At 58.7% G+C, this 24,109-nt stretch overlaps 1 protein-coding gene across 1 annotated transcript; it reads left to right on the top strand.

The window, feature by feature from the left end:
- The first annotated feature begins 1,235 nt into the window (after positions 1 to 1,235).
- TMEM255B (transmembrane protein 255B) lies at positions 1,236 to 22,558 on the top strand. Its single transcript, XM_043478341.1, has 9 exons — positions 1,236 to 1,370; positions 6,926 to 7,068; positions 10,035 to 10,097; positions 15,407 to 15,496; positions 15,877 to 15,957; positions 16,981 to 17,066; positions 17,568 to 17,727; positions 19,106 to 19,249; positions 21,994 to 22,558. Exons 1-9 carry the CDS (start codon positions 1,316 to 1,318, stop codon positions 22,138 to 22,140), a joined length of 969 nt encoding a protein of 322 aa, XP_043334276.1. The 5' UTR covers positions 1,236 to 1,315; the 3' UTR covers positions 22,141 to 22,558.
- Positions 22,559 to 24,109: the final 1,551 nt, after the last annotated feature.

The raw sequence follows: 24,109 nt of genomic DNA, 5'->3' as shown, positions 1-24,109 counted from the left end.
CAGGCCTCCCGGGCCCACCCTGCTGCCCCGCAGGTGCCCTCCCAGCGACCTTCTGACGCGGGCTCAGCTGGGCACTCCCGTGGGGCCTCCTGCTGTCCCTGTGCGCCCGGCCGCCCTCCTGGTCTGCCCAGGGCGTCTTTCCCAGACGGCTGCCTGGCCCCCTGTCACGCCCTCGGGTGGCAGGACGTCACTCTGGTGGGGACCGGAGCCGCCTCCTTGGCCTCACACTGTCCCCCCTCTGGTAGCAGGCGTGGCCTCTCAGGCCCACATGGCCCTTGGGTACCGTATTTCTTCTCCATTGTCCCTTCTCCGCTGAGGGCCCACTGTACCAGGACCTCTGTCCCCTCGTCCGTCGTCCTTCCCGAGTGAAGGGGACGGTATCTAGGGTGCAGTTCATGCGGGGCACGTGCGGGTGAACAGTGCTGCTTCTCACACTCACAAACCGTGCACAGGTGGTGTTCCACTCGCCTCAGCACCACACACGCACGGTTTCGCTCCGCGCTGCGTTCGGATCTTTCCTGCTGGTGTGTGCAGCCCCACCCGCAGTGACCCCGGTCCTCGTCGCTGTTACACACAGAGCCCTCGTGTGCAGACCCCCGCGCCAGGGCTTTCTCCCACAATGGAGCCCCTTCAGAACTACCAGGATTCCTCACAGCGACTTCACTGACAGATATTCTGAGTCGATGGGTCTGGGTTGAGCTCAGGGCAGCAGTGAATTTTTTAAAAAATATCTTTAGCTGATTCTCTGGGTTTAGAACCACAGGTCTTGGGCGTGTCCTTAAGCTTCTAAAGAATCCACTTGCCCACGCAAGAAACTCAGGGAGGAGACGCGGGTTCGATCCCTGATCAGGAAGACCCAGGAGGAAATGGCAGCCCACTCCAGTTTTCTTGCCTAGAGACTCCCATGGACAGAGGAGCCTGGCAGGCTGCAGTCCATGGGGTCTCAGAAGGTTGGGCGTGACTTAGCGACCGATCGCAGCGCAGCAGAGCAGCCAGGAACCACCTTCCTTTCCAAACAGCAGTTCTCAATGTGCCACACGCAGCAGCCCCCTTTCCGCAGGTTCTTAGCATTACCTACCGTCCCATCTCTGAAGGTCTGCCCACGACAAGGCCGGGGGTGGGTGGGGGGGGAGGGGGGCCAGGGGCGGGGGCGGGGCGGGGCGGGGCCAGGGGCGGGGCCTGGGGCGGGGCGAGGCGGGGCGCGGGTGGGACTCCGCGGCCAGACAGAGCGGACCTAAGGGCTCGCGCTCCCGGCTGGTCCTCGCGGCCCCGCGGCCCACGGTCACTGTCGCAGCAGCGGGAGAGCAGTCCCGGGATGCAGCCGCTCCCGCCGCCGGTGCCCGGGCCCATGGCCCTTCTGGACACGACAGGTGAGCGCGCAGGTGAGCCGGGCTCCGTTCCTCCGGTGCCGAGCTCCCACGGGCCCCCTCCCACCTCTTTTCTCAGGGTCCCGACAGCGCGAGCCTCTGCCGTCTCTTCTCCACCGTCTTCTACTGCAGACAGTAGACCACGACCCGCACAAGCGGGACAACGCACTCTGTTTTCATACTTCCACCCAACTTGAGTCTCCAAAATTTTCTAGGAAAAGGTCGTTGCCTGGGGCCAGGTAGCTTCTTTCTCCTTGGGCTTCCCTGGGGCGGCTGGGCTCCCCGCGCCCTCCCCAGACGATTCCATAATTTCCAGGATTTCCCTCCCAGCCTGATGCAGCCAAGCCAGGCTGGGATACAGGAGGCCGGTGCCTTTATTCTCCGCCGCCGGCAGGCCGCCAGGAGGGGGCTGTTTTCCCGACGAGGAGACGGGAGACTTCCAAAGAAGCTCTGGGATGGGGGTGGAGACACCTGGGTCCTGCAGGGTTTCGTGGACCATCCAGTAGGAAATGTGGGATTAAACTCCCAGCCCTGCAAAGTCTTTTTAAAAACCAGATTAGTGATGTCACTTGATTTTTAAATGATAACTGAGGAGTCAGGAGGAATCAGGAGCAGGAGCAGGTGAGCCGGGCTCCGTTCCTCTGGTGCCGAGCTCTTTCTTTCTAAAAGAAAACAGTTCTGTGATCAACACTCTCCAAAACCAAATGCAGTTACTGATTATAACAGATAGTTGTTATTATAGTTATTAACTACTTATGGTTATTGCCATTATTATATTAGAATGACTTGATTTAAAAATAACATTTTAGATTTTTCTTCTGAGGAGGAACTTTAAATTTAAAAAATGCTGAGCGTTGGTGTTTTACTTAAAAATACTAACTTTAGTGTGGCTGGGATGGGATTATGGACATCTTCTACCTTACGTTTCTGCGTTCACACCCTTGGGGATGTGTTCCGTGTAGAAGTGGAATTAAAGGGAAATTGTTGGCTGAGGGCATGTCCCTGCGTCCATTTCCCTGGAACAGTTGCTTTGTCCCCATGGCTGCTGTTGAGATTAAACAAGCTCCTTCTTTCTGGGTGGCCCGGGCCCTGCCCGCCGGGAGGGGGTGACTAGGTGACTGCCCCCCACTTTGTGATGCACCCTTCCAGCTCCACTCAGTGAAGAAGGTGCAGAGGGCGGGACAGTGACTGGGTCTCCTCCATCCTTGCGCCTGGTCACTGAGGCTGGGAGGAGGCTGGGAGGGGAGGCTGGGAGGGGAGGCTGGGAGGAGGCTGCGGGGAGGCTGGGGGAGGCTGGGAGGAGGCTGGGGGAGGCTGGGGGGGGAGGCTGGGGGGGAGGCTGGGAGGAGGCTGGGGGGGAAGGCTGGGAGAGGAGCAGCCCTGGGCTGAGCCATCTTAATGTTAGCACCAACCACAACCCTCTAGCTATCACACACATAAAAACATGTCTGGAACCTTCATCTATACTCTCTCACTGCACTGAAGTGGCGGGCAAGCAGGGAGTTGTCATTATCTCCACTTTGCAGATCAGGGAACCAAGGCTCAGTCATGCATTCAGCATGAGGGGATACAGGTGTGGGAACCCCATGTCAAGCAAGAGCTCCATGGCCCCTGCTCTCAGGGTCAGAGGGCTGGGGGTACCTGGAATCACTCAGCGTGTCTGGCAGCCCCACAACATCTTGGGCACAGGTCATGTAAATTGCCAGCACAGCTGTAAGCGTAATAGTTGAGATTTTAGCTGACAGGCAGGGCACAACCTTAGGCTGCTTCAGTTATAACAAAGCACATGTGAGACTCCTGCTGGCAGCAAGGTCGAAGGAACATGCCAGGGAGTCTGGTTTTTCCTCCAGCACAGACCCCCTCCTCTCCAAAACCTGACCTAAAAGTGCACGTGTGTGATGGTGGTCAGGAACATGGCCCACCTTCCTTTCTTGAACTTGCTTCTTCTTGCCTGATGTTTACGTGAAGCCCCACGTCTGTAACGCCGAGTGCAGGCTGGGATCCAGCCTTGTTGTCTCTCTTGTGCCTGGAGTCCAGATACTGCAGCCTGTGTCATTGAATCGGGGCCGCTCAGAACCATCCCTTCCCCGCCTGCTGTCTTCCCAGACCGCATGTTCCCTCGGAAGCTATGACACAACCCTGACAAAAGGGCTGCTCGCGCCGTGTGCTGTTTATCATGTAGCGGTTTCACAGGGAAAGTCAGACTTGGGGAAACGTGGGGAAACGGTGCAGTTAGATTGAAGATGGTTCCTAGGAAGGAGACGCTTTTGACGAAGTCTGTCAGGACATCACTAACAGACTTGACGAGGCCCCAGAAAAACTGTTCACCACTCATCATGGAGCTTCCTAAAGGGGCCGATCAAAGCGGAGCTGAGAGCCTTTGGAACCAGAGTGTCGTCACAGGGAGGTGAGGGGGTCAGTCAGACGGGCCCACGGAGCTAAGAGACCAGGTACAACAGTCAGACAGTTGGTGTGAATCAGGTACTGAGATGTCGGTTAATTATTTTGAACATGATGAACATATAATGCATTAGAATAGTAAAAATAGCAAAGTCCTCTGAGGAGGAGGGCATTTGATAATTTTGTCAAACGCTTAGTCCCATAAAATTTCATTTCAGGCATCTTCCTGCTCTTAAAACACGCTTTACAGCCGAGATTGGTCTGGGCCCTCGGGAAGAGCGGTCGAGGGCGAGCACTGCCCAGGGGACAGCACGTCTGTGGGCTCCCCGTGGGCTCCGGGCTGGGCAGGATGGCCTGTGTGTAGGAGAGGTGAGCCCCAGGCCAGGCGGGCAGGGCGGAGGCTAGAGGGCCCCTCTGGCTGCTGGACGGCCCTGTGTCACTGGTGTGATTGTCGCGTCAATGTCCAAGGTAACAGCTTTGTTAATTTTCCAAACCCTAGAAGAAGATGTGTTTTTAACTTCTTTGGCCTTTATTTCAGTGTACCTGCCATTCTAAAGTTAATCACCCAGGACAGGGTGTCACCTGTGGGGAGGTGTCTGTCTTTCTCTCACTCACCCATTTTTGAAGTGGCTTTGCCTTTCACTGGTCTCTTCCCCCTCCAAGACACCCCAGATCAGTCGTAACCGCTGACCTTTCGATCTCTGGGGGAAACCAGCTTGTACTTGAATCCTTGGTTTCAGGCTTTAAATATATGCAAGGAAAAATAAGTGATTGCTTCTGCATGCTTGTGACTCTACCAGGAAGATGCAGCGAATATCTGTGAATGAGGGAAAAGCCCTCTGCGGGGACCCCCGGGCCCACTGGGTCCCAAAGGTGTGAATCGTCCATGCGCATCTGGGCTGTGCTTCCTGTGGACATTGCCCTAAGTGGTTCACCCTTAACAGGTCTTATATATTTTCAATAAAAACTACCAGAAAATATCAGTGAAAGAGCAGGTGAAGGGTGGAGGACCTCCGGAATGAAGTGACCTCCCTGAGAGCTTCGCCCCAGCCAGCCCAGTGGGTAGAGCAGTGTTCCCAGGCTGACCAAGCGATTCTGAGTGAGCGCGTTGACTCAGGGTTTTGGGTAATTTATTTCTGAGTACGTGACAATCTGGTTTTGGGTGGCATGGCCTTGGCCTGCCGTTCAGCTTTCTTGGTGGGACTGCAGACAGCGTGTAAATCTTCAGATGCACAGTCCGGGTCAGGGAGGGGGCGCGCGCGGGGAGGCGGGTGAGTGCTGCTGGCGGGGCCCGGGGTCATCTGAGACAGTATATCTGTATGTCACTCATGTCCAGCTCTGTGTGACCCCATGGACTGTAGCCTGCCAGGCTCCTCTGTCCATGGGATGGTCCAGATCTGAGATGGTGGTTGTGGTCAAATGCACAGCTGCTTGCAAACACACACACACATGCACATCAATTTTGAAAACTTTGGTGTGGGAAGAAGCACCACGTTTTTCTTTCATCTCATTTTGTTTTGGAGTCACAGGGATCAAAACAGCTAACTCTGCAACAAACAAAACATACCAGCCTGGATGGGTTCGGTGTGGGGTCTCTCATCGGCCCTCTGCCTAGCTGTCTTTGCCTCTGTTGTGTGGTTGTTGATGACCATGTAGGGATAGGAGTAACTGAGATTTGATTATGGTAATAATTATTAGTATTACAATTATGATTATTGTAAACAAGCCTTCTTGCCTTCCCTGAGACACGTGAGGGGAAGTTAGTTCCACACGAAACCCAGAAGTTAAGGCTTGGGGGAGGGAGGTGCCAGCGATGGAAGGGTTCCCTTCTTGCTTTCTTGGGTTCTGTGACTGCAGATACCAGGGCGTCCACAATAGTGCCTTGCAGTCTGGAGATGTGATTCTGCTACCTAAGCAGAGATTGGAGGTGGGTGAGCCAGGGCTGTCTTTCTGCTCTGCGTCTTTCTGGGTGTGACTTCCCTTGTCGAGGTTCCCCCGCAGAGCAAAATGGCAGCAGGGGCTCTGTCTTTGTGCTCACACTCCAGGCTGTGGGAAGGATGAAGGGGAGGAAGGCAGAGGCAATGGTTCCTTTAAGAGATTTCCCGTAGGTTCCACCTGACACCCTTGTTGAAATGGAGACTATTTGCGGAGGATGTAATCACCCAGCAGAAGAGGCTGGGAAATGCCACCTCTCAGCTGGCCCATTTCCACATCCAATAATGGGGGCCCGCTGACAGGGGCAAGGGAGGCGGATGTACAGGAGGATGGTGGCGAGCCCTGCACACTTTTATACTTTCTGCACCTGCCATTCGACGTCTTGCGAGTTTGGCGCTGAGCCGAGACCTAGAGGAGGACCAGCGAGCGGGACTGGCTCGGGGTGGAGCCCAGGACAAGGGTGCGCCCCCAGAGCAGCGTGGATTCATGGGCGGCCCGGAAGGGGGCGGGCGCCCTCACTGTGCCCAGCCTGCTCGGCCTGGTCCAGGCGGGTGCAGAGGTCCTCTGACCAGCCTTGGAGCTGGGGTGGGGTCCAGGCCTGGGAGCACAGGCACCTGCTCCAGTGGCTGCCTGGCTGTTGCTGTGGGCTGGGGCCGGGGTGGAGGGCTGGGGGACTTGGGATCCAGGGAGGGCTCGGCCAGCCTGACGTTTACTGAGAAACCGCCGTGTGTGGGCGCTGTCCTAGGCAAGAGGGGGGCGTTGGTAACAAGGCAGAGTCCCCACCCTCTCAGGGCCCATTGTCTGGGGGACAGCGTTAGGGAAGTGGACACAGATTGCGTGGCTGCTGACCTTGGCTAGAGACTCTCTGGGTGCAGTGGGGGCCTCAGGGGAGCGTGGCCAGGCTCCTGTTCTCACAGCTGGTGGCCGGACCGAGGCCCGGGTGAGGGCAGCCGTTCAGGAGGACCGGTGGGGTCTGTGTGCTCTTCACCAGGTGACCTTGAGGAAGTGGGCGAGACGTCAGGGTGGGCAGAGGAGGGGGAGGCGAGCGGGCCGGCTCTCAGGACTGGGGCGGGGAGGATGGAGGCCGATGCAGCGCTTCCCAGGCCCTGCCCGCGAGCAGAAGGCTGCAGGCAGGAGCCGTGGCAGCTGGGATGCCTGTGAGGTGCTGGGACCCTCCCCGAGCCCAGCACCTCACTGACCCGCGCCTCCGTGTCCTTCCCCAGAAGGGTTTGTGAGAAGAAAGAAGACGACCCTGTGGTTTGTGGGGGCTCTGCTGGTGGTGTCCGCCTCCATCCTGACCGTCGGCCTGGCCGCGACCACAAGGACTGAGAACGTGACTGTGGGCGGCTACTACCCCGGCATCATTGTGAGTGTTGGGTCCCTGGGGGGCGGGTCTGGGGGCCCAGGATACAGGTTTCCGCATGATGCTCACATGCGCCACCCCAGCCCCGCAGAGGTGTAAATTTAGGTGGTTGCCTGCCTTGTCAGATGGCCCTGTGGGGTGCCGGGTCCTGAGAAGTGGAGGGGGGAAGGAGTCGGAGCCAAGGAGTGCGATAGGCCCTCCTCAGGGTGTCCCCAAAGTCCCCAGAGGGAGTCAACCCTCTTGGAATTGACCTTGGACTTTAAAAGATGCCACGAGGCCTGGATGGAGGTACGCTAATACGACCACATGGGAGCAGCAGAAAAATGAGCTGACGCGGTCCACACCTCTGCTTCTGGGCAATGAGCCCCCGCGGCAGAGTCACAGCCTAGCCAGACCTGGCAACAGCAGCCCCCAAATCCGAGATCATCAAGGCTCAGAACTAGGAAGTCGTGTCCACTGTTGGCAGTGAGGTTTGCTCCCGGCGTTGGCGTCGCACCCAGGGAGCACTGTGGCCTTGCCCTTTATCAGACGCGACGCCCGGGCGGAGTCTCACACAGTGAGACACAGAGACCTTAACAATAAAGCGTATTTAATTTCTCGCTAAAATTATTATCCAGATGAGTACTGATGTTGATGACATTTTAGCAAGGATGAGAATACTTTACAAACATCCTTCGTTTCATCTTTGTATTATTCTCTATGCTCTGTGCTGTATAAATCTGCTACCTCCCTGTGTACCCTTTACGAGTAACCCCCACGCACACTGTCTGTGCGGATGGCGTTCTCAGTGAGATCTCTCGAGAGCCTGGCTTCCTGCCTGTGTCCTGACCGGGGCGGGGGAGCTGGGGGCCGGCGGCTGTGAGGATGTGTCCTCCAGACGACCTGCAGCGTGTCAGGATCAACCGCGAGGAGGTTTTCCATGTTCTCCAAGCTTCGGTGGCTCAGGATTTCACCTTGAGGTCACTTTCAGAACATCCTGGGTGTGTTCAGAGCTTTGCTCTGCGGAGAACCTGACTCCTGGGCAGTGACCAGGGTGAAACTGGCTTCAGCTGGATGGTTTTGAAAGCAAACGGTGGACACGACGGATGAGCTTTGCTCAAGGCACATGAGGATGAAAGTCACTTCTGGGGACACACAGCTCCAGCCCCGTAGTGAAGGGTGTGTCTCAAGCAGAAACTGGGTGAGAGGGTGCAAGCACCTCAACATTTTAGAAAGAGGGTTTTTTTTTTTTTTCAAATCCGAAAACGTGGAACTTACGGCAACAAGACGTATTTTAATTCATTTATTTTGGAGGGGATTTTGCTCTCTTGGATGGTGGAGAGGGACTGCAATATTTGGAAGAAACTGCTCGTCTTTCCTCACTCCTTGAGAATTTTTGAATTACTGGTCCATGTCCGTCTCACGGATGTCCTCACAGATACGGCGTTCGTGAACACAGCAGGTCTGATGTCCACGCATTAAATTTGGTGCCATGGCCTCAGAGCTGCCACAGCCTGCTGCCCCCTCCCCGCCGGCTCCGCACGGTCGCTCGGAAGCCAGCGGGCAGGCAGAGCTGAGGGCACCATCCGGGGGCTCCAGTGCTGAGTCTCAGGGCGCCCTGGGTGCCCGCGCGGGGCTTGTCTCCCACTGCTCTGAGCAGTACCCCCGGCGTTGCTGGAACTCCGCTCTTCAGAAATTAAGACATTCTCCCCGGGGTGGGCACAGTGGGTGTGAGGCTGTCTGCACCCTGGGCGCCGAGACGTGCACAGCCCTGGGGGTTTCCCCGCTGCACCCACGTCACCCGCCCCCGGCCGAAGAGCCAAGGCCGAGCGGCAAGTGGACATTCCCGAGAGTCACCTGTCCACCTGCTCACCTGAGTGACGGGTGTCAGCCTGTCTGTGTCTGGAACAGCCTTGGTTCCGCCTTCTTGTTCCTCCCCAAGGGGTCAGCTGTCCTCCTCCAACGGCCCAGGAGAAACCCTGGGACGGGCCTCCCTCTGACCCCCTGACGCAGAGGCTGGGTCCCTGTGAAGATGTTCTCCATGTTGGGGTGGGGGCCTGTGACACTTTTTTCCCAGAATCAGTTCAACTGATGTGTTGTTCACATCACTCAGTGTTCAGCTCTGATGTGTTCAATTCAGTCGTGTCCGACTCTTTGCAACCCCATGGACTGCAGCACGCCAGGCTTCCCTGTCCTTCACTGTCTCTCAGAGTTTGCTCAAACTGATGTCCACTTAGTCGTGATGCCATCCAACCATCTCTTCCTCTGTCGTCCCCTTCTCCTCCTGCCTTCAGTCTTTCCCAGCATCAGGGTCTTTTCCAATGAATCGGCTCTTCGCATCAAGTGGCCAAAGTATTGGAGTCTCAGCTTCAGCATCAGTCCTTCCAGTGTACACCCAGGACTGATTTCCTTTAGGATGGACTGGTTGGATCTCCTTGCCATCCAAGGGACTCTCAGGAGTCTTCACCACAGTTCAAAAGCATCAATTCTTCGGCACTCAGCTTTCTTTATAGTCCAACTCTCACAACCAAACATGACCACTGGAAAAACCATAGCTGTGACTAGGCAGACCTTTGTTGCAAAGTGATGTCTCTGCTTTTTAATTCGCTGTCTAGGTTGGTCATAGCTTTTCTTCCAAGGAGGAAGTGTCTTTTAATTTCATGCCTGCTGTCACCATCCGCAGTGATTTTGGAGCCCAAGAAAATAAAGTCTGTCACCGTAGGAGTTCCAGTATTTGAGAACACAGCCGAGGGCACAGCAGCTTCCCTGTGATCACCGGCTTTGATGGCTCTGAGAGGCCCGCCCGTCGGGTGTGAGCCACCCCAGCCCATCCCCAGCCCCACCACTAGTGCTTCCGGCCCGGGGGTGGGGGTGGCCAGCCGTGCTCTCTGACGGGACGTCCTCAGGTGGGTGGCCACTGCTCCGTGTCTGCTTTGGGCTGTCAGATGTGTGACCTGAGCGCTTTCTCCCTTGTTTTCCTTCGGCGTCAGCTGGGCTTCGGAGCTTTCTTAGGAATTATTGGCATCAACCTGGTGGAGAACAGAAAACAAATGGTGAGAATCTGTGTTGTTTCAAACATGGGCGATGGGGCGTGTGGGGGGAGTGTGGGCAGTGGGAAGTGAGGGGAGTGTGGGGGTGGGGAATGTGAGGGGGGAGTGTGGGGGGAGTGTGTGGGTGGATTGTGGGCAGTGGGGAGTGTGTGGGGGGGAGTGTGGGCGTGGGGCATGTGGTGGGGAGTGTGGGCAGTGGAGAGTGGGAGTGGGGTGTGTGGAAGCTGGGGGGGGGGGATATGGGCGGGGGCATGCCCCCTCACAGCTCTAGCTATAGATGTTCCTAGGAAAGCCCTGCCCCAATCCAGCACCCCAGATTAAGCCCCAGCTTTGCACTGTAACACGGAGAGTTGGGCCTTAGTGGGAGCCATTCACACCCTAGTCTAAGCGAGCTGCACCCTGGGACTGGGTCAGTGCCATTCACACCCTAGTCTAAGCGAGCTGCACCCTGGGACTGGGTCAGTGCCATTCACACCCTAGTCTAAGTGAGCTTCACCCTGGGACTGGGTCAGTGCCATTCACACCCTAGTCTAAGCGAGCTTCACCCTGGACTGGGTCAGTGCCATTCACACCCTAGTCTAAGCCAGCTTCACCCTGGGACTGCGGTCAGTGCCATTCACACCCTAGTTCAAAGCGAGCCTCACCCTGGGACTGGGTCAGTGGCCATTCACACCCTAGTCTAAAGCGAGCCTCACCCTGGGACTTGTGGCAGTGCCATTCACACCTAGTCTAGTGAGCCTCACCCTGGGGCTGGGTCGGTGCATTCACACCCAGTCTAAGCGAACCTCACCCCGGAACTGGGTCAGTGCCATTCACACCCTGGTCTAAGCGAACCTCACCCCGGAACTGGGTCAGTGCCATTCACACCCTAGTCTAAGTGAGCCACACCCTGGGACTGTGTCAGTGCCATTCACACCCTAGTCTAAGCCAGCCACACCCTGGGACTGGGTCAGTGCCATTCACACCCTAGTCTAAGCCAGCTTCACCCTGGGACTGGGTCAGTGCCATTCACACCCTAGTCTAAGTGAGCCGCACCCTGGGACTGGGTCAGTGCCATTCACACCCTAGTCTAAGCCAGCCTCACCATGGGACTGGGTCAGTGCCATTCACACCCTAGTCTAAGCCAGCCTCACCATGGGACTGGGTCAGTGCCATTCACACCCTAGTCTAAGTGAGCCGCACCTGGGACTGGGTCAGTGCCATTCACACCCTAGTCTAAGTGAGCTTCACCCTGGGACTGGGTCAGTGCCATTCACACCCTAGTCTAAGTGAGCCGCACCCTGGGACTGGGTCAGTGCCATTCACACCCTAGTCTAAGCCAGCCTCACCATGGGAGTGGGTCAGTGCCATTCACACCCTAGTCTAAGTGAGCCGCACCCTGGGACTGGGTCAGTGCCATTCACACCCTAGTCTAAGCCAGCCTCACCATGGGACTGGGTCAGTGCCATTCACACCCTAGTCTAAGCCAGCCTCACCATGGGAGTGGGTCAGTGCCATTCACACCCTAGTCTAAGTGAGCCGCACCCTGGGACTGGGTCAGTGCCATTCACACCCTAGTCTAAGCCAGCCTCACCATGGGACTGGGTCAGTGCCATTCACACCCTAGTCTAAGCCAGCCTCACCATGGGACTGGGTCAGTGCCATTCACACCCTAGTCTAAGCGAGCCGCACCTGGGACTGTGGGTTACGTCCCACAGCCTGATGTGTTGCCTTAGCATTTAAGGTTGGGGCACCAGAAGAAAAGTGTAGGGTTGGTCATTAGTTTAAGTCACTGTGTATAAACTTCAGGCAAAACCACACATGTATGAGCATTTGTCTTTGAGTCAGGGGCCCTCGAGTGTTCTCCTGCCTCCGCGGTATGACAGTGTGTAGCCTTTCCCAGACTGGGAAAAGACAGGGTCAGTGGAGAGCCAGGAGGACTGTGGTTCAGAGGGCTTTGCAGAGGGCACGTCCACAGCTGTCTGTCCATGGGCTCTGCGTGCCAGCCTTGATTGGTACTAGAAACCTGATTTTTTATTGACTGTTTCCATTTGGAATCAGCTTTGCTGATGAGCCCCTTTGGAAATAAAGCTCTAAGAATGCTAGTTAATTTTGCCAGTTCAGTGTGGCGGGCCTTTGTGAGGTTCAGAAGGGATGTGCCATTTCTGCCTCGTCTCACATCAGACCGTGCTGGTGCTTCCGCCTCTACGCGCTTCCGTCTTCCTGCGGCGTCCCCAGTGCTGCAGTGGCTGCCCTGGGCATCCGTGGTGTGTGAGGATGTGGGGAAGGTGGTGCCTCTCGGGAGAACAGCCTGGCAGCTCCTCAAAGGGTTGTAGCCAGAGTTACCGCAGATGAGGTGTGGGCTGTTCTGTCTCTGTGCTGGCCACCCTGGCGGGTGTGGCGGGGGGCTCGTCATGGATTTGCCTTTCCTTGATGAGTGATGTTGAGCTGCTTTTCATGTTCTGGTTGGCTTTTGTACATCATTTTTTGGGAAATGTTTATTTGAGTCCTTTGGCCATTTTTAAAATTGGGTCTCGTCTTCTTGTCAGCACCATGTATTCCAGACACAAGTCCCTTACCCGACAGGTGACCTGCGGGTGCTCCACCCATCCGGTGGGGTGTCTTCTCACCTTCTTGATGGTGTCCTTTGAGGTGTAAACGTTTTCAGTATTAATGAAGCCCATTTTACCTACTTTTTCTTTTGTTGCTTATGCTTTGGTGTCAGGTCTAAGAATTGCATGCCAATTCCAAGGTCATGAAGATTACCCAAGGTCTAAGAGTTTTATCACTTACGTTTAAGTCTGGTCTGAGCATGTCTGTGTAGTCGCTTCAGGCATGTCCAACTCTGTGTGACCCCATGAACTGTAGCCCATGATGCTCCTCTGTCCATGGGATTCTCCAGATAAGAATACTGGAGTGGGTTGCCATGCCCTCCTCCAGGGGATCTTCCCCATCTAGGGATCAACCTGCCTCTCTTACGTCTCCTGCATTGCAGGCGGATTCTTTATCACTGAGAATTGGTCTTGTATGTAGCATGAGACGGGTCCACGTTCCAGCTTTTGCCTGAGGTCTGCGGTGGTTCTCCTTTTCAGTGTGCAGATTCACAGCCCTCGCTTTCCCTGGTCCTGGCTTGGCCGTGTCCCCTCTCGCCTGGGCCCTGTTGTCGGGGCAAAGTACCCCGTCTCCAGCCAGCTCTGGGCAGCCCTCTTCATATCACAACCTTATCTGCTTGGTATTTGCACTTTAAAGCCGCCTGCCCTTGTTGGAATGTAGACGGTGGGCCCAGCGGAGATTTGAAGATGACCTTCTAGCTACTGAGTAACCGCTGTCCCTCTTCTAGGAGAAGAGGCCCTGGCTGGACGGGGAGCGGCATTCAGAGCATAACCCAGAGCGTTCTATGGTTGCCAGGGCAACAGATACATCCTCTCTGCAACATCTGAGGGGTCTGGCCGCCCTCACACAGGAGAGGCACCTTCTGGGGCGAGCGGTCCTTCTGCTGATGTTAAACCGCTAGCAGCTGGTGGGGGCCGTGACGCCTGGGAAGGATGAGGGGCTGTGACGGAGCCCAGGATGTACAGGTCTCGGCTGAGAGGACGCCCTCCTAACGCTAGTCCTGACAGGTTTCCTGTTTCCAGCCGAGGGCTTGGGAGGACTTCCAATGTCTTTCCCAGCGCCGTCGCCTCGGGCAATTCCACGCGTGCGGTCATCCCCGAGCCGAGTTTATCATGCTTGTGATCATGCTAGCACTGACTTCGAAAGTTTCCTGAAGGTTGATGAGGACATTCAGGTCGTGGGACCTGTGCAAACTGAGTCAGACCACGTTTACACATCTGCGGCAGGCAGGCGGCCCTGCGTGCCAGGGTACCTTGGAACTTGTGTGCTTTCTGTGAAGCCTGGAGGCAGTTGGGAGGCAGTGTGGTGTGAGGGTCTTTCGGCCAAGACTGCAGGTTGGGGCCAGCTGCCAGTCGGGACCAGGAGCGCGGGTCTGTGAGGTCACCAGGTGGTGCCCGAGGGCCTCCCCGGGGCAGCGGGTCTGACGACGGCTCTGCTCACCCACCGCCCGTGGTGAGTCCAGCAGGGCTCCCGGCCCGGGGCCGGCACTCAGCTCAGGCACATGGGCTGGGCAGACACCCACTGCCAAGAGGGCCCAGTGATGGCTGCATGTAGACCCGCCGGTCCAGCAGAGCCGGCTCTAGGGACAGCTCCGCTGCTCAGAGACGCCACAGGGCCCGGGGGGAGGGGTGGGGAGGCAGCACCCCCACAGGAGGCTGTGTGCCTGTCCGCTGGAGCAGGCTTGCCAGCCAGGTGTTGGGCAGACCCAATATCTGCATGGCGAGGAGGGGCCGTGAGGAGGGCGCCCAGCCACCTGCCCCTCGGACAGCCCCGTGGGTCCCCTGCCCCTCGGGACGGCCCCATGGCTGAGCGGGCAGCCTCTGGCCACGTTCTCGAAGCTGAAGATGAGATGCCATGTGCATGAGTGTGATACTTCACTTGGCAGCTTGTTTTTCACAAGGGTTGGGTGAAAGTTCCAGTCGCTTTACGTACTTCCCAGGACGGAGAACGTGCCCTCATGTTGTGGATTGCATGGCGCTGGAAGGGGTCCTGGTGCAGGGCTGACACCAGTGACTAACAGGAGGGGACACAGGAATTCTCCACTTTTGCTGTTTGTTTTCATAAACCTGAAATTGTTTCACAAGAAACATCGAAAAAAGTGTTAAAGAGATGGGCGATCTGAGATGTGAGAACAGGTTCTCAGCCTCACAAGTAACAAATGCGGGGAGTGAGTGAGGCTTGTCTGCTGTCAGATCGGAGGAGGCGCATGGCAGAGACGGGCAGTGTCCTTGGGGACGTCAAGGGCATGCGTCAGACTGGGGGGGACCCGCTCGTCCCCGGGTTCTGGAATGCGAAGGTGCCCTCTGTGTCCCTCGGCATCTGTGGCCCCTGGGTCCCCGGAGCCTGTCCTGCAGAAACGCTCGTGTCTGAGCCCAGGCTTTTCTGTGGAACACAATCACGGTCGTGGTAGCAGAGTTTGCTACAGCAAAGACCTGCCGGGCTCTGGGAGGCCCCGGCTCATCTGCGAGGCTGTGCGGGGGCGGGGGGGGGCGCGAGCTCCCTGTGTGCCTGCGGCCCCTGTGCCCCATGAAACAAGCAGCGACCAGGGCAGGCCTTGCTGGGGGTGGGGGGCGCCCCGGCCAGCATGGCAGGTCTCCAGCAGCCGTGGTGGGAGGTGACCCCGCGGAGTTGCTGCGGGGTTCCGGGGGGACTCAGGACCTGAGCGGGGTGGGCACTGGAAGGTTCCGCCACGCCCAAGCCGCTCCCGTCTCTGCTTCCAGCTGGTGGCGGCCATCGTGTTCATCAGCTTTGGCGTGGTGGCGGCCTTCTGCTGCGCCGTCGTGGACGGCGTCTTCGCCGCTCGGCACATCGTGAGTCCTCTCTCCCCAGTCGTCTGGCTTCAGGTTTCAGGTGCTCTGTGCGTTTAGGAAATCTTCAAAAGTTCAGTTTGCTCGTGCGGACCCCGCTCGGTGACCCTCACTGTCTGTGTCCACGCGTGTTGTCCCGTCGCTGAGCTGTCCTCCCCGCGTTCCCCTTGTTGCCCCCACCGTAGCCGGTTGCCATTAGACCCGAATTCCCCGCCTTCTCAGCGGCTCTGGGGTGAGCCGCGGTGCTCCTGCCCCGTCCCCCCAGGGGGCTCTCGCTGGCCGCGGCCTCTCTCCTTCGGGTTCGGAGCCTGCGGTGACAGGTCTGAACTCGCCCCCGGTGGCTGCCAATCCAGGCTGAGGCCGCCCTTTCCACTTCCCTCCAGGAGCCCAGGCCCCTCATGGCGGGCAGGTGCCAGTTCTACTCCAGCGGAGCTGGCTACCTACACGACGTCTACCAGACAGAGGTAAGGGCCGGGGCTGGTCCTCCCTCTGACCCACGGCCTCTCCCTGGGGCCACGGCCCTGCCCACATCGGGCTGTCCCGCCCCAGCGTGCCTCTGCCGCATCCTCACCACCTGTCTGGTGAGGAGCCTGGCGTCTGGCGTTACCTTCACCCTGGACTCACAGTGGCCCCCCGTCCACGTGTCCAGTCTGTGTGGCTTTTGAGATGAGCCTTTTAATGACTAATTAGTGCAACATAAGGCTCAGATACCACACTCACGGGAGCCCCGGCTCGCCGGCCGTCCTGGGCTGAGGACACAGGGCGCTTTCACGTCTGTTCTGGGAGTGACGGGGGTGTGGTGGCCGCGTGGCCCCTCTGTCCTGCCATCTCTCACCTCACTGTCTAGTCTGTGAAGACTGGTCAGTTTGGTTAAACACAGCCTCTGACGCTGTGTGCGGAGGTCAGGAAGGGGCGTGGGGCGGCGGTGGGGAGCAGGCAGGAGCAGGCGCGTGGTGGAGGCCTCGTGGCTGCTGGGGATGCTGCCTTCAGGGAGAAGGGCCTCTGTGGCCACCCGCCCACCCAGTGGGACAGCCTTTCTCCGGGGGCCTGGCCCGCTCCCGGAGGGAGCTTTGGGGCCTCGTCCAGTCCGTGGGGGCCATTGCCCGAGTCCCTGCCCTCACTCATGCACGTTCCTCCCCTCAAGTCTTCCCTAAGGTCCCTGGCCTCCCTCCGCAGCTGGGTGGTCCCGGCCCCACTTACTGCCCACCTGGAGGGTCTCCCACCCGGAGGGGCCCCTCCCTGGAGGCACAGGGCCGAGGCCCTCTCCCCCACCTTGTCCAGCAGCAGGCGCCGCTCACCTGGTCCCTTATGTGCCCCTGTAGGGAGGCCGTGTTGCCCACCAGCCTCTGCACCTGACCCGGTAGAAGACCGGGCGGTCAGGAGACGCACTCGGGAGGGGCGGCTGCCCGGCTGGGGGGCAGAGTGCCGGGGGAGGGTGAGGGTGAGGGCGGGCAGGCGTAAGCACCTGGCTGCCTCTCTGCTTGCAGGTCACCTGTCCTTCCCCGAACGGCGGGTGTCCACTGAAGGTGAAGAGCAACACCTGCTACTGCTGCGATCTCTACGACTGCCAGGGGTGAGAGGCTGCAGGGCCGGGAGGTGCAGGCCCGGGGCCTGGGCAGGCGTGTCGGGGGAGGCCTCCTGGGGGGCTTGTGCTGGGGGCCGCGACCCTGCTTCTGGAGGGGCTGGGGTCAGGATCACCGCCCCCTCTGGCCCTGGTTCCCTGGGGAGGGGCTGGTGGCAGGCGCGGGGCCCTGGGGTGTTTCAGAGCCGTGTTCCCTGCCCCCCACTGAGGCTGGGGGGTTGTTCTGGGGTTTGGTCCAGCCCTGGAGGTAAATCTCGATTCTGTGGGGACCACCCCCCGAAGCCTAGGACCCCTGGAGTTTTGGGCCAGTGCAGGGCTTGCAGGGCTGTGTGTCCTGCTCTTCTCAGAGGCCTGGGGCGCTCCTGGGTGAAAATGGCCTCGGGGTCCGCTGCCTGCTGCATCTCCCTGCAGAGGCCCCAGGCCCCTGCTGTGCCCCGCTCGCCCAGGCAGCGCCTCCGCGACTGGGCGTGACGCATGCCCCCCGCCGTGCAGCGCCCGGAGCCCCCCAGCCTACCACGAGTTCGTGGGCGTCGGTGCCTGCCGCGACGCGCTCCAGCTCTACTGGCTGCTCTGGGCCTCGGCCGTGCTCAACGTCCTGGGGCTGCTGCTGGGGGTCATCACCGCCGCCGTCCTGGGGGCCTTCAAGGACGCGGTGAGTGCCCCCACTGTGCTGGCCGCCGCCTCGGCCCTTCAGCTCGTCCTCCCTGAGGAGTGAGTGGCCTGAGCCCGCTCCGGGATAGAGCGGGACGCGGAGCCCAATCCCTAACGGCCCTGCCACGCCGCCCTGGCCCGCGGCCCGCGGAATCCCAGCGCCTCCGCCCCGCGGGTCCAGGGCTCGGGCCTGCACGTCCCCAGGCAGAGGTAACTCTGTGTGCGTCCCCGAGAGTCTGCCTCAGCATCTAGCCGGCTCTCCCCAGGGGACCGGCTGCTCCAGGCCGTGTTCTCAAGCGGAGCCCGCGGGGCACCTCCCACAACCGCCCCATCCTCGGAGGTGCCACACACGAGGCCCCCGACACCCGGGAGTGTGCACGACCACCCGCACCAGCAACCACGCTCCCGTCACCCAGCTTTAGAGAGAAGGCCGTGTGAACTCACCTCCAAACGCCCCCGCGAATGGCCGGCGGGCCGCTTGTTACTACTGCCCCGGAGACTGGCCATTGCCCGCATCTCTCAGCTTAGCCTGGAGCCTCTCAAGGGTTGTGATGTGTTTCTAGGTTTCCTGACCCCAGAAGAATCCTGGGAGCCATGGGAGACCCCGATGCCCCCGTAACCACCCTTCTCCCCAGCTCCCACCCTGGGCCATGCAGACCCCTGGCCCAGCTTCTGCTTGGTCATAAGGCTCAGCAACCAGCCCATCATCTTGCCCTTGGGATGGCCGGGGTCAGTGGGGCCCTCTCGGGGGGCTTCTCCTGCTGTGGCCAGTCAGGGTGTTCCCCTGGCAAATCTTCGAGGACAGGGAGGTTAGTCTTGATGGCTGCACAGAGTCTGGTTTGGGCCCTGTGAGCCTGGTGGAGGCAGCTGGTCTGTCCCCAGGGACGGTGGTCAGCCTGATGGGCTTCCCAGAAGGGGCCCTGTGCTCACTGAGTTTGTGGTAAAACCGCTGCAGCTTCTCTGGGGAATGTGGCCCCCCCAGAAAGGCTGCTCATTACACAGGACGCAGCTGTGTGTAAGCCATGTGCCAGACAAATTCCTCTCGCAAACCCAGAGCTCTGGGGTGTTGGGAAAAGCAAGCAAAGTGACTCCTTAGAATTTACATCTATGAGTAGATGCTCTTGTAAGTGTAGTGCATCTTATAATTGAGGAATTATCATAAACGGAGACACTTCATTCGCCACCCAAAGGTCTCTGCTGCCACGGCTCTGGCAGGCAGGTGCCAGGTGGGCTTTAATTCTGGTCAGAGGGAGACCCGTGGGAGGACGTGGACGCTGTCCCCTGGGAACCCCACAGGATGACAGCTGTGTCCTGCATGACCGCCGGACAGGGCTGCCCAGAGCCAGGCTCAGCCGACACGTCTCCATCCTCTGTGGCAGGTCCCGCTGGCCCATCTGGCCTACGGCCCGTCCATAGCGCCTCGGGTCCTCTGTGACCCCACCCAGCAGATCCTGGCCTACTCGGGTTTCCACGCCGGGGCCCCGGCCATCCCCACCTGCTCGTCCTACCCGCTGCCCCTGCAGGTAGGCTGAGTGCCCCGGCCGGGGCGGGGCTCACGGTACGGCAGCCTTCACCTGGGACGTGCTGCTCGGGCGGGACACGGGGGCGGGGGTCTTGGGCTGGAGGAGTGTGGGGGTCTGTGGGGGGCGGTGCAGCTGGTGTGGACCAGCAAGGGGGGCAGGATGGCATGGGGGGCGTCCCCAGGCCCCTTGCAGGACGTTTGACGGCCCCGGGGGTGCGTTTTGGGTGTCCTTTGCTCCTTGTGGCCCTGGAGACCCAGCCAGCTGACCCTTTGGGGCCTCAGTTTTCTTAACCCCCATCCGGGGCCCTGGAAGTTGGCTGCAATTTCCTGGCCAGACCGACTGGGTGGGCCAGCTGCCTGGCCCCCGGGATGTGCCAGAGTCCCCGAGTGGCGCCTGCGGGTTTGCCAGCCTCCAGCCATTCCTTACCCTCGACAGCAGCCACCACACAGGGTAACACACCTCTGGGGGCCCTGGGGTGCTGTGGGAGGAGGCGTGTGGGGTGAAGCCTTGTTCATAGAGCGGCATTGCCGGACCACCCACCAGCCACCAGCACACCCCCAGCACGACGGCCAGAGTGTCCTCAACTGTCGTCCTGTGGCCTCGGGGGGCAGAGGGCTTCCGTTTTGAGGGGGTGGCCTTGGCACATCCTCTGGTCTGTACCAATGACGATGAGGGCCTGATTAGCTTTCACCAGCAACACGTGTAGGAGCATAATTCCATGCACAGCAGTAATCAGACTCCGAGGAGATGCCGTGTGTGTCTCGTCAGGAGGAGAAGGACAGATGGCTGCTCCCAGCTCTGCTTCCAGCGGAGGAGGAAAGGGACTCTGCAAGTGTTCCATCCAGTCATTGGCAGCGGAAAACACTCCTACACGACAGAGGGAGCGAGCAGCTGTTGGGAGCTGGTTTGAGCAGTTAGTCGAAAGGAAAATCGCAGAAGGGAACTCACCTTCCTCACTCCCTGGGCTGCCTGGTCAGGAGTAAGGACCCACCGAGAACCAACTCACATGCTGTCACTAAGGGCCTTGCATCCAGTAAATAAGGGCCTCGCATCCTTCACTAAAGGACTTTTTGTCTGCCCTCCTGATGGTATCGCCTGAGTGAGCAGAGCCTGGTTTAACTCTGCTCTGCGGTGGCTTCCTCCCTGGTTCCTGGAGGTTTGTTCCTTGTTTCCTGGTGGTTTTCTCTGTGGTCCATGGTGGTTTTCTCTGTGGTCCGTGGTGGTTTTCCCTGTGGTTCCTGGTGGTTTTCTCTGTGGTCCGTGGTGGTTTTCTCTATAGTTCCTGGTGGTTTTCCCTGTGGTTCCTGGTGGTTTCCTCTGTGGGTCCGTGGTGGTTTTCCCTGTGGTTCCTGGTGGTTTACTCTGTGTTTGTGTGGCTTGTTCCATGGTTTCTGGTGGCTTTCTCTGTGGTTCCCACTGGATTATTCCGTGGTTGGTGTGGTTTACTCCCTGGTTCTCTCAGCGGCTCATTTCCAATGAAGAACAGAGTGTGCATGTGCACAGTGGGGGCTGGGGTCCCTGCAGACCTGAGAGGATGTTCTCTAGAGATTTCCTCTGTTGTCCGAGGTCAGAAAGAAGTGTGAATTTGAGAGAGAGAAAGCAACAGAGGTGGGCAGGGGCCCAGGGCCCTTGGATCCCAGAGCCTCCTTAGAGGGTCTCTAGGAGGAGGGGCAGGCAGGCAGATGCCCCCTGGCCCTGAGTTCCTGATGGGTGGAGAGCAAGGACCCGCTCGGCCCCGCCTCAGACCAGAGGCTGCATGCACTCACCTTGTCCCATCGCCGAAGGGGTTGCTTGCTTTACTTACTTCAAGTTGGTTTTAAGCAGGCATTTTTAACCCTTAGAAGTTAAGGAAAAAAGAGAAATTTAAGAGGTTTGTTGGCTGGCGGGAATAAACGGGAAGAAACTGGAAGTTTTGTTTGTTTAAAACCTGTGCCATGCCCCAACATTTTCTTTGCAGGGTCACTTTGCATCCAGGTGTGTTAGTGTGGGGTCTCCTGAGATACAGTAGCGTGTAGCGTGTGATACAGAGCCAGTAGCGTGTCTCACAGAGTAGATGCACAGAGAGATGTATTTATAGATGGAGGTGGGGCAGGCATAGACCTACAGGTAGAGAAATAGAGTGCTAGAAAGCTGTAGGCCAGGCCACAGGCCGGAGGCCCCGGGAAGAGTCGGTTTTGCAGTTTGCGTCTGAAGGTGTCTGGAGACGGAATTCCCTCACTCGGGGACCTCAGTCATTTCCTCTTCAACTGATTGAATGAGGCCCACCCGCAACAGAGAGTGTGATCTGCTGGTCTACATGCTCATCACAGCTACAAAACACCCTCAAGATGACATCTAGATGGTAGTCTGGCACCTGGGCACTGACTGGTTTAGCCAAGTTGATGCATAAAATTAACCATCACGCACTATGGAAAACATTGATATTCTTCATTTTTCCCTTAAAATATGAAACGTTGAGTAAGCCCAGGGTCCCAGACAAGCTGGGCAGCCTTTTCCTGGGACAGAGTTCGCATGTTCGTGTGTCCAGTGTCAGGTGGTCGACAGCCACCCTTCTGAGTGTCGAGACTGGTGTCCCACAGGCGAGGTGGGGGCCCCGTGGGGCTGAGTCAGGGCCTCCTGTGGCCCCTGGGAACGCAGCCTCATCAGGAAGCAGTCACTGCCTGCAGGCCTGGGCCTGGGGGTTGAGCCCAAGTGGGGTCCCAGGGGCTCCTGTGAGCTAAGGAGGCTTTTCTGTTTGATTGCAGCTGCCCGGTGGCTTCGTGGCCTCACCCAGCTCCGACCTCCCTCTTCCCGAGGACTCGCAGCCTCAGCCCAGCTCCAGCTGCCGACACCCCCCCAGCGCCCCCACCCACCTCCTTCCCAGGGAGAAGCCCCCTCCCTACACGCCGTGATGTAGAGGGCAGAGATGGAAAGCAGTAGTTTGGTCTGTTTAAGAACAAAGCAGCCCCCTCCCCACTGTGGCTGCCTGCTGGAGACCCTCCTGCAGACCCTCCCTGGAGACCCTCCTGGAGATCCTCCCTGCAGACCCTCCTGGAGACCCTCCTGCAGACCCTCCCTGGAGACCCTCCTGCAGACCCTCCCTGGAGACCCTCCTGCAGACCCTCCTGGAGACCCTCCTGCAAACCCTTCTGCAGACCCTCCCTGGCACATCTGTGCAGGAGAGGCCAGGACCGAGCAGGGGACCCCAGTGGTGAGGCTGCTCCACCCCTCGTGAGACCACACCCCCAGCGGAGCTAAAATTCCCCCTGAAGCGGCAGGGCTCTGGCCTCACTGCTTCCAGGGCAGTTTTTTTTCTCTTCTGTCCTCCTCATCCGTCATCATGCACGTTACCAAAGGCAGCGAGGCTGTGCGCTGTGAGGGCCGCCTCCCTGGAGATGTGCTGTTCATGTGTGGCTTTCTCTGTGGTTCCCACTGGATTATTCCGTGGTTGGTGTGGTTTACTCCACACCAGGGAGGGCAGGGTGGCCGCCCTCAGCACGGCCCTCCTGGTGCGCGTCTGCCCAGGGCAAGTCCTCCGGGCTTGAGTGTAAGCTCCGCGTCCACAGCTTGTGCTGGCCAGGGGTCCGCTTGGGCTCTGCTCCAGTGGTGTCTGGGGGTTGGGCGAGCTCCTGGGGCTGTGTCTGTCCCGACTGTCAGCCCCCGGGGTGTCCAGCAGAGCCGGGTCTGCTCTTCGGCGGGGGGACCCCACATGGGCCTCTAGCCTGCAGAGCAGGTGCCCCTAAGATGCCGGCTCTCTGCTGAGAAACCCCTGCAGGGGCCGCCTGGGAGCAGCTCTGCCCGGACCAGACAAGCCCGAGGAAGGTGAGCGCAGGCCTGGAGTTGCTCACAGACCTGAGTCCCCACTTACAGCCCGAGGAAAGGGGGCTGGGGAGGAGCAGTGGTGGAGGGAGGAGGAGGGGGAGGAGGGGAAGGAGGGGAGTGGAGGAAGGGGGAGGGGGAGGCAGCCAAGTCGCAACAAGACGCGGTCTCTGGCGCCCCCTGCCGGCAGGGACGCAGTTCCGTCCAACAGACCCGTTCCAGCCCCCACGTTCAGGACGGTCCTCACGTTCACACGCGTCTCCCTCTTCCGAGCTTGTGGACTCGTCCCTAGAGCGGGGAGGGACCCGTGTAGTGTCTGGCCCCGGGGTGAGCGGGCAGGGAGGGTGGGCACGGACTCCCTGGCCCCCGCACCCGGGGGTGGTGTGGGCCCTGTCCCCGCGTCTGCCGTCAGCAGTGTTGTGTCTACACTTCATTGAAAACATTTACATCACTTCATTGAAAACATTTTCTTGCTAAAAAATACCTAAACAACCACAATAGTAACGTCAAAGCCCACTGATCAGGAGTCAGTATACAACTATGATAATAAAGAGTTTGAGATATCACAGGAATTACCGAAATGGGACACAGAGACATGAAGTGAGCAAATGCTGCTGGAAAAATGTGCCAGCAGGCTCACTCCGCTCAGGGTGGCTGCAGACCTTCAGTCTGCAACAACAGAAAGGCAGTGTGCGCAAAGCGTGGTAAAGTGAACTCGCCTGCGTTCTGTCAGACGTGGGCTCATGGGCCGTGTTGCAGGTGGACCCAGCCCAGCTGGCCTTGTGGCTTCTGTGGACAGGACGCGGCCCCACCCCCGGCTGTCCTGGAATTTCAGCTCCAGAGGTTACAAACCCAGCAAGGCCACTCATCATCGATTTGGAATTTTAGGTCAAAGTCATTGTGACCAATCCTGCTGAATTCTTTGACTCGCTTTGGGCATATTGTTAAAAACAAACCCATCAAAATTTAGGTGGAGTAATTCCTTTGGCTGAGATGGAGCCTGCAGCCACTGGGAGGCTTTGAAACGTCCTTCGCTGTGCTGGCGGCTGGCTGAGGAGTTAG

The sequence above is a fragment of the Cervus canadensis genome, chromosome 9, assembly GCF_019320065.1.
Source record: "Cervus canadensis isolate Bull #8, Minnesota chromosome 9, ASM1932006v1, whole genome shotgun sequence".
Taxonomy (NCBI): domain Eukaryota; kingdom Metazoa; phylum Chordata; class Mammalia; order Artiodactyla; family Cervidae; genus Cervus; species Cervus canadensis.
Note: the sequence above shows the minus strand (reverse complement) of the source record. Positions and strands in the feature narration are given on the sequence as shown.

Bases quoted from the DNA above. Each gene is read 5' to 3' on its own strand.
- TMEM255B (XM_043478341.1), top strand. From the start codon at position 1,316: ATGCAGCCGCTCCCGCCGCCGGTGCCCGGGCCCATGGCCCTTCTGGAC. The intron at 7,069-10,034 runs GTGAGTGTTGGG...CTTCGGCGTCAG, and splicing joins GCTACTACCCCGGCATCATT to CTGGGCTTCGGAGCTTTCTT. The intron at 17,728-19,105 runs GTGAGTGCCCCC...CCTCTGTGGCAG, and splicing joins TGGGGGCCTTCAAGGACGCG to GTCCCGCTGGCCCATCTGGC.